The sequence below is a fragment of the Pyrus communis genome, chromosome 5 (assembly GCF_963583255.1).
Source record: "Pyrus communis chromosome 5, drPyrComm1.1, whole genome shotgun sequence".
Lineage (NCBI taxonomy): Eukaryota > Viridiplantae > Streptophyta > Magnoliopsida > Rosales > Rosaceae > Pyrus > Pyrus communis.
In genome coordinates, this window is record NC_084807.1 from 12,285,422 (window position 1) to 12,295,472 (window position 10,051).

Sequence of the window (10,051 nt, forward strand, 5' to 3'; positions counted from 1 at the left end):
GTGCTAGCATCAACTTAATGCCTTATTCAGTGTACCTTCAACTAGGTTTGGGAGATTTGAAAGCCACCACCATTTCATTACAACTTGCAGACAGATCCGTGAAATATCCAAGAGGTATAGTAGAAGATATTCTAGTTCAAGTTGATAAACTAATCTTGCCTGCAGATTTTGTAGTGTTGGACATGGAAGAAGCTCCTATACATGACCGAGAGTTGCCTATATTGCTTGGGAGACCTTTCATGGCCACGGCCAAGACCATCATTGATGTGCAAAATGGACTCCTCACTATGACAGTGTTAGGAGAGACAGTTCAGTTCAAAGTGTTTGAAACTCTTTCTCATCCTTCTTCATCTCTTGATTGTTATGCCATTGATGTGCTTGATTCACTTGTATTCTCTAAATTCTTACAGGCACAATCGAATGAACCATTACAAACTGTTTTGAGTCAATCTCAAGATGAGTTTAATGAGGAAGATGCACTCATGGAAGAAGTAGCTACCTTGGAAGCATTAGCATTGTATCCTTTGAATGTTTCACCTTTTTTAGAGCCTTTAGAATCATCAGTGTCACATCTAACTCCTTCCACTGTTAAGGCACCAAAACTTGAACTTAAACCACTGCCACCACATCTAAAATATGCATATCTAGCTGAATTTGAAACTCTTCCAATTATCATAGCTTCTGATCTCACCCCAAATGAAGAAGACAAACTAATTAGGGTGTTAAAAGAGTTCAAATCAGTTTTTGGTTGGTCTATTGCAGATATCAAGGGAATCAGCCCTACCATGTGCATGCATAAGATTCTTTTGGAGGAAGGGGCAAAGTCAACCCGTGAGCCACAAAGAAGACTCAATCCACACATGAAGGAGGTTGTTAGGAATGAGGTGTTGAAATTGTTAGATGTGGGGATCATATATCCCATTTCTGATAGCAAATGGGTGAGTGCTATTCAAGTGGTACCTAAGAAGGTGGGAATCACAGTAATGAGGAATGAAAACAATGAGCTTGTGCCCACAAAGCCCACGGCCAGTTGGCGTGTTTGCACCGATTACAGGAAGTTAAACTCTAGCACTAGAAAAGATTACTTTCCTATGCCTTTCATAGATCAAATGCTTGAGAGATTGGCGGGTTACTCACATTATTGTTTTCTGGATGGTTACTTAGGTTACAATCAAATTGCAATCGCTCCGGAGGATCAACAGAAAACAACCTTTACTTGCCCCTTTGGCACATTTGCATACCGGAGAATGCCTTTTGGACTTTGCAATGCTCCAGCAACATTCCAAAGATGCATGTTGGCCATCTTTTCTGACATGGTAGAAAGATTCATTGAGGTATTTATGAATGAATTCTCAGTGTTTGGTTCCTCTTTTGATGAATGTCTTAACCATCTCTCTTTAGTACTTCAAAGATGTCAGGAAACAAATTTGGTTCTCAATTGGGAAAAGTGCCAATTTATGGTGAAACAAGGAATTGTATTGGGACATGTAATCTCTAGCAAAGGAATGGAGGTGGACAAAGCCAAAATTGACGTCATCACCAATATGGTAGCCCCCACCACTGTGAAGGGAGTAAGAAGTTTTTTGGGCCATGCGGGTTTTTATCGTCGTTTCATTAAGAACTTTTCAATGATCACTCGTCCATTATGCAATCTGTTAGCTAAAGATGTTGTATTTCATTTTGATAAGGCTTGTATGGATGCATTCAATACCTTGAAATATGAACTAACCTCGGCCCCTATTATTATGGCACCAGATTGGTCATTACCTTTTGAATTAATGTGTGATGCCTCTGACTATGCTATTGGTGCAGTTTTAGGGCAAAGGGTGAACAAGCGTCCACATGTGATCTACTATGCAAGCAGGACTCTGCATGATGCCCAACTTAACTATTCCACAAATGAGAAGGAGTTGCTTGCTGTTGTTTTTGCCTTAGAAAAGTTTAGGTCATATCTTGTGGGATCTAAAGTTATTGTGTTTTCTGATCATGCAGCCCTTAGGTACTTGATGACAAAGAAGGATGCTAAACCACGCTTGATTAGATGGATACTCTTACTACAAGAGTTTGACTTGGAAATTCGAGATAAGAAGGGCAGTGATAATGTTGTGGCTGACCATTTGTCCAGGCTTAATGAAAACCATGGAGTTGGAAAACCTTTGCCCCTAAATGAATCATTTCCAGATGAACAACTCCTTGTTGTTCAAGAACAAGAACCATGGTATGCGGATTTTGTTAATTATCTTGCTTGTGGTATAATGAGAAATGACCTTTCTTTTCAGGAAAGAAAGAAGTTCCTTGCCATGGTAAAACACTACGTTTGGGACGAACCATATTTGTTTAAATATTGCCCTGATCAAATCATTAGGAGATGTGTCCCAGAGAGTGAGCAACAAAGCATTCCAACATTTAGCCATACATTGGCATGTGGAGGACATTTTGGTGCCAAAAAGACATCTCTAAAGGTTTTACAATCTGGTTTCTTTTGGCCTACTTTATTCAAAGATGCTTTTGATTTTTGCTCTAAGTGTGATAGGTGCCAGAAAATGGGGAACATTAGCCGAAGAAATGAGATGCCATTGAACAACATTTTGGTGGTGGAACTCTTTGATGTTTGGGGAATCGATTTCATGGGACCATTTCCATCCTCTTTTGGCTACTTATACATATTAGTGGCAGTGGATTACGTATCCAAATGGGTTGAAGCCATTGCTACAAGAACTAATGATCATAAGGTTGTGTTGAATTTTCTTAAAGATGTGATTTTTTGTAGGTTTGGAACCCCAAGAGCTATTATTAGTGATGGTGGCAACCATTTCTGCAACAAACCTTTTGAATCCTTGATGAAGAAGTACAACATCAACCACAAAGTGGTAACCCCGTACCATCCTCAAACCTCAGGACAAGTGGAGATTAGCAATAGGGAGATCAAGAACATTTTGATGAAGACTGTGAGCCCTACAAGGAAGGATTGGTCATTGAGGTTAAATGATGCACTATGGGCATATAGGACAGCATACAAGACCCTCATTGGCATGAGTCCTTATCGCCTTGTGTTTGGGAAAGCTTGTCATTTGCCAATGGAGCTTGAACACCGTGCATATTGGGCCATCAAGAAGTTCAACTTTGATTACAAGGATGCTGGAATAGCAAGGAAACTCCAACTTAATGAGTTGGAAGAGCTTAGAAATGAGGCATATGAGAATGCCAAAATCTACAAGGAACGGACTAAGCTCTATCATGACAAGGCCATCCTAAGGAAGGAGTTTCACCAAGGTATGAAAGTACTTTTGTTTGACTCACGTTTGAGACTTTTTCCAGGAAAATTAAAGTCTAGGTGGGTGGGACCATTCAAAGTGTTACAAACATTTCCCCACGGAGCTGTGGAGATAGAGAACATGAAGAATGGCACCTCTTTTAAAGTCAATGGGCAACGATTGAAACTGTACTTGGAGAAAGTGGAGGAAGAGCCAGTGTATCAAGTTGTAGATTTTCTTGAGTTTACAACACCATGAACAAGCTACCATGTCTTGCCTAGACATTAAATAAAGCGCTTGCTAGGAGGCAACCTAGTGTGGTTTGTGTTCTTTCCTTATTTTGTGTTTATGTTATTTCCATGCCATATTCTCTGCCTATTAACTTTGCATACAATTTTAAGCATCGAGGACAATGCTTAGGTTAGGTTTGGGGGTGTGGGATGGAAGGTTTGTGTTTGTGTTTGTTTGAGGTGTTAGTTTTGGTTAAGAGTGTTTTTGCATGCTAATACGAATGTATATGAGGACTATGTTTGGAAACAAACGATTAGGTTGCTATGGAAAAGAGTCGCATCTTGTTGTCATTTATAAAGCTATAACTCTTGAAATTATGATGATAGAGGTACCATACTCAAATTCTGGAAGAAGAATAGTGGAGACTACCCTAGTGAGTTATTTTGAGCCTAATTGCTTCTTTGAGAGGGTTTAAAGTGTTTATACTCCTATCTTTTTCTTTCAATTTCACTTTAAATGATCTCATTACTTCTATTTTGATTGGATACTAAGAATTACTCTCTTTGCAGATACCATGTGTTTAGTATCATTCATGAATGAACTCAATGAGACGATGTTAGGCTATGCATGTTTTAACTACTAAAAGGCTTAAATCCCATCCCTTTGTGTGCTCCATTCACCCTTGTTGCAGCCAAACACGCTAGCCCAATTCTTTCAGCACCCACACCATACTCTACCCATTCTAGCCCATTACAAGCCATACCTTATAGTTTGGGGAATACCAAGGTGATGAAGACTAAAGGTAAATTGAGCTTAGAACAAGATTATGGCATGTACCGAGGGCACCTATGTTGAAGATGCTTCTAAAAAAAAAAAAAAAAAAAAAGGTTATAAAAAAAAAAAAAAAAGAGAATTAAAATGGATACAAGTTCCAAATCTCCTCATTATAAGACATAGGGTCTGGATGCCAAAAACAAAGAAGAAAGAAAACAAATGCAAGTGAAGAGCATGATCCTCAAGAACACTTTGGTATACCCCAAGCTCTAGTATTTCATATCACTTCTCTCGTAACCTATAACCTAAGCCTTACATTACAATCTTGAGAAAGACCTAGATGATCATTGAGGATGTATTCATGGGTGATGGTAAATGTGTGTGTTATCTATATTCTTAGCGTTTGATTCATTTCATGAGATCTACTCAGAAATTGTGCTTCCATTCCAGATTTCATATGTGAGAATTTTGATTCCCTTTACATAATTTCACTCATATATGGTTGTGGAGGGATTAAACCTTAGGATCTGGGTGAAAATTTTGAGTGAAATCTGTGAGGAGTAGAGTTGAGACGAATTCTATCTGAAGCATTTGGGTATGGTGACCTTGAAGTTGTAAGACATGGAGAAATATCTTTATACGTTACAATTGATACGATTCTTTGAAGTGGAAATCTTTTGGGTTGAATGAATGACAAAATCTTCATTGGTTCTTATTAGTTTGTTTAAAGCATGTTTTAACCAAGTTGTTTGCAGATTTTGTAAATGTTTGTGGGTGTCATCACTGTAAGCCCTCAGGAGACACAACTCCTCCAACTAGGGACACCTAGAGGTTCAAAGGCTTGTTGCACATGCTCAGTGCAATCGTTTGGCCAGCGAAAGTGGTTTAGTTAGATGTTTGTGTTTTGTGTGTTTTAGTTTTAAGTTTGCTCGAGGACTAGCAAAAACCAGGTTTGGGGGTATTTGATAAGTCTCATTTTGCACGCATTTATATATTCCTTATTTGGCGTCTTTGTGATGTTTTTAGATTGAACTAGTTGCATTTTACATTATTTGGTGTTAGTGTGCAGTCAAGTGTGTATTTGGATCAAAGGGAAGTAAAAACCATTCCTTTTGGTAGCTGAGCATTATTCCAAACATGGAGAGGATTCTAGGGATTTAAATTGAAGTCCAAATGAAGAACCTAGGAGACGTTTGAATGCTGGAATTTCAGGAAATGATGTGGAAGTGTTAAGTGGTGCAATTCGGCCATATTGAGTGATTCTAAATAAAACAAGCATTGAAGTCAGATTATGTGGTTTCAACACCAAAACATGCATTCACATGCATGTTCAAACACCTTGCCGAGCACTCTCATGCATTTCCAGCTCCCTTATGCATTTCCACATCCGAAACAAATCACCTTTGCATTCCCAACTCCTTCATGTCCATCCCGTGCATTTCCATACCCAATTCCAGATTATTCTAACCAGTTTCAGATTGTCCACTCACTTGTGGCAGACATTGCACATGTATCTTGGATTAAATAAACCACATACCTGCAGATCATGTCCATGCTTTGCAGGTATCACGCCAGAAATCCACTCAAACAACCATTTCATGCGATTCCAGCTCCCTAATGCCCATACCGTGCACATTCATCCCCTATTCAGCATTCCTTTCACATGGATCTTGTCAGCTTTCACATGCATTCTGATTGTTTCTCCATCATTAGACTCATTCAGAAATTCACCAAGACTGATTCATTGCTCTCTCGGATTCATTGAATCACACACACTCTATTTGCTCCATTTTCTGTCCCTCATCCTCACTCATTCTCCCTCTCCATTCCATTGCATTCGGCATTCTTTTCCTTTCACAGAAACTGTCCATTTTCTCTACCATTCACAGTTCTTATTCATTTTTCAGTCCATTACACACGCAAAAACCTCTCCCATTTCACTTCATTTTCTCTCCATTTCTGTCCCAAGGGCAGAAACCATTCAACCATAACCAATATACCTTCATCTGCACCACATTTGGAACACCAACACCGAAGGCACTCTTCAAGGAATTCAACCTCAGTTTTTGCTTCAAGGGTTTCTTCTTATTAATTCTATGTTCATTCATGTTTTATATTTTTATGTTAAATCTTTTGTAAACATGAATTGTAACTAATCCTCCTCTAGGGATTCGATGTAACCTTGCAAAGTTTGCCATGTAATTAAGTTAGAATGCTCAGTTTGTCCATCTATTTCTTGTTTCATTCTCTGATTTAATGGTGATTTAGTGTGTTGATTTTAATGTTTGATCATCATTTGAATTAATCACTAAGTTGTGTAGCCAAGATTAAGGCACACATCATGCATAATCTTGGTAGATATGTGAATGAATGAAGGGAATGTTTAGCAAACATCCTGCCGAGTTATTCCCTTTGGTTTTATGAAAGTTTCTTGTGCATTACATACTCTTGATCATGAACCAAAGTTGCACATCACAACTAGGTTCATGATTAGAGACATTTGATCAAATCCACACATCATATGGTTGATCATGTCCAAGTGAAACAAACTCAAGAAATAGGTAGATGAATGAGTATAAACTAACTTAACAAACATGGACTTGGTTTAGCAATGGTGAAACCGAATCCCTTGCTTCATCTCCATTGGTATTATCTCATTTTATTAGTTGTTGAGTCATTTATTTGTGTTTACTTCACTTTCTTATACTACCAAGTTACAAAAACAAATCTGCCTATTCTGTTTAGTTTGATTCATTTCATAGAGTTCTTGCAAAACAAGTAATTACATAGGTCCAATTAGTCCCTGTGGATTCGACACCCTTGCTTGTGCCATTATACTAAATATATTCTAGCATTAGGAAGGAATAATACATCAACACCTTGAATGTGATTTGCTTATCTAAGTTATTAAAACTTGTTTATGTGTGTTGGTTGAGGGTCGACACTTAATTTGCATGCATGAATTTGATGCTAGAGTATAAGGGAGTTTCACGTAATAGTTATTCACTTATATTCACAAGTAGTGGAGATTGCTAGTCACAATCGTGTTAAGTAAATCCTTGGTATGAGTCTCATGCGTTTCATAGTGATGAATGCCTTGTCAATGCTTATGATTTTCACAAAATTTAATGACTTTTGATATGTATCTTTATTATGCGTTTCATATAAAGAACTTGAGAAAGATAATTTGGTTGTAATGCGTATTCATTCAATTCAATGGAATAAGGAAAATTTAATGGTTAGTTGTGCAATGCAACTAACTTGGGGCGTTGTCATTCACAGTCTAAAGGAATAATAACTGGAAATTGGTTTGTATGCATATATCATGTGTGGAGAAGGACCCTCTAACTAGCCTTCCACCCATTTAATTCACCCAAATTTGTTTTTACAAAGTGTTTTATACAAAGTTTCTGTTTTAAGTTTTAAATTCGTCAAAAACAATCCCTCTTTCATTTAGTCTCGTTATTTGAGTCAAAACCTGTTTTCTTTTAGTCTTTTGAGTCAAGTTAAGTTTTATTTTCGCCAAAATCACTTGTTAGGTCTAGAATTGAGTCTTTTTGACTGTTTGTTGTTGTTTTAAGTGTTTTAAGTTAGTTTTGAGTCTATAGAGTCTAGTTTAGTGTTTTTGAGTCTTAATTGTGTTGATTAGCATCCCTAGTTAATCCCTGGTCTAGAATGATCCCTACTTGCATATATACTACAATTGTCACAAATAGGGTTTAATTTGTGTGTCAAGTTAATTTTCACACCATACGTACATTATAATAATTCTCGTAACAAAACTTTACGATTTTCCCCATTTCTATCTTTGGGACCGTACATCGATTTAATTTCGATTTTCTTCACATATTCACAATTATGAATATAAAATTCATATATTTAAATTTTTAGGGTATTACAATCACCCCTCATTAAAATAAATCTCGTCCCTAAAATTTCAACCATCGAATAGCAAAAAAGAATTAGAATTGTTTCCACCATTCCTTTAATGGTGAAAGATATCATAATCTCAATCTTACGACTTTATTTAAGCTCCAAAATAAGCATTCAATGAATATTAACCGTGATTCTCACTCACACTCTCAAATTCTCAACCACATTCTTTGGCAAAATAAGTATAAAAAATTCTAACCATACCCATTGGCAAAATAAATATCCACATTAAGCCAAAATTTCTCACGGTCTCCATTGGCTATACATAGTCGTTACCACAATTCTTCTTCTAAATTTTTAACCACCATCACTTACGTTACCAACATAAAAAAACTCAATATTGGCAACATACATATTATAAATTTCCAGCCATAACTATTTTTGGCCAATTTAATATCAAAATTCAAGTCATCCATTAGTAACCTAGTAGAATCTCAAAATTTCAAGCCAAAGCTTTATAATTGACAAACAGAATATCAAAAATTTCAACCAAATTCATTGGAAATTTCCAATCACACTCACTGATTAATGGAAAGAAGATTAAAGCCAAATTCGCAATACCACTAACATAAATTCTCATTCTATGATTCCTTTCATTTTTGCAATTAACTAAATTGCCCATGGTAAAAATTTCAAGCCCTTTAAATCTTTCTTTCAATCGCTTTTCTATTTAATTTACTTCAAAGTGCAGCCACAAATATAATAAATGAGTGACTCACTCTTTCAGAATGCCATTCACATTTCATCAATTAAAAGAGAAAATTGAAATATGTAACACTCTATTGGCCAACAAAACTAAACCTTATTTATCACATAGCCACGAGAATAAGTGCTCGTTCTCAACTTGGTTCGCAATGACCAATTCAACAATGACAATTTATAACTGTAGTAACCAACCCAATCGAAATTAAATTTACAAACTTCTCCATCAATTCTAGTTGTAATTGATGTGATATATAATAACACTCAAATTAAAACCCTATAATTGTAGTATGTGTAAGTAGGGATCGTTCTAGGCCGGGGCTTAGAAGGGATGCTAATCTACTCAAATTAAACTCTAAAACACTAAACTAGACTCTGATAGGAGCATATTCATGCGACTTAAATGGCTTGTTCTCGTGCATTTACGTTATGTTTCTTTAGTTATTTTAGTCCTTTATGCTTCTTTTGTGTGTTTTCAGGTTCTAAGGGCAAAGTTTGCAAAATGATGTCTTTTGGAGCCTTTTGGAGCAAATAAGAGATTGGAATGGTTGCATATGCTTAAAGCTAAGTAGATGGACGAAATTGAAAATCAAAGGAGACAATCCCCTTGTGCCGTGCATCCACCATCCCAGAAATCCACCCATCCCACCATCATTCACTCTTGAATCCACATGCATTCATCCACAACCAACCTAGCTGTTTTGCACATGCATTCCCACATGCATTTCCTTCATTAATTAACCCACATGCACCCTTTATTCTTTCATCATTTCAGCACATTCCCTTGCACACTACCCATGCCGTGCATCCCCTCACCAAGTAATCATTCAACATTTCAGAAATGAAGCCATTCCACATGCATATTCAACCTAGCTGTCATTCCACTTCATTGCACATGCATCTTCATAAATCAACACATGCACCCATAATCACTCTTTCATCCCTTTTGCCGTGCACATGCACCACCAATTCAGCCACTTTCACACACCAACAACACCACTCATTGCACATGCATTCACTCCTTAATCCACATGCATTTATCATCATCACCCTAGCTTTAAGCCACATGCACATTCAACATTCCAGAAATCAACCAACCCGTGCATTCATTCATTTCTCAACATAAACAATCAGCCACATTTTAATCATAAACAACC

The 10,051-nt window shown here is 37.0% G+C and overlaps 1 protein-coding gene across 1 annotated transcript; it reads left to right on the forward strand.

The window, feature by feature from the left end:
• Nucleotides 1-854: 854 nt before the first annotated feature.
• On the forward strand, nucleotides 855-2,897 carry LOC137733787 (uncharacterized; the record flags this gene model as incomplete). The annotated part of the gene is made up of 4 exons (XM_068472970.1): nucleotides 855-942; nucleotides 1,666-1,860; nucleotides 2,062-2,424; nucleotides 2,671-2,897. Coding segments are annotated over 4 exons (873 nt in total), but the record flags the coding sequence as incomplete, so codon positions are not given.
• Nucleotides 2,898-10,051: the final 7,154 nt, after the last annotated feature.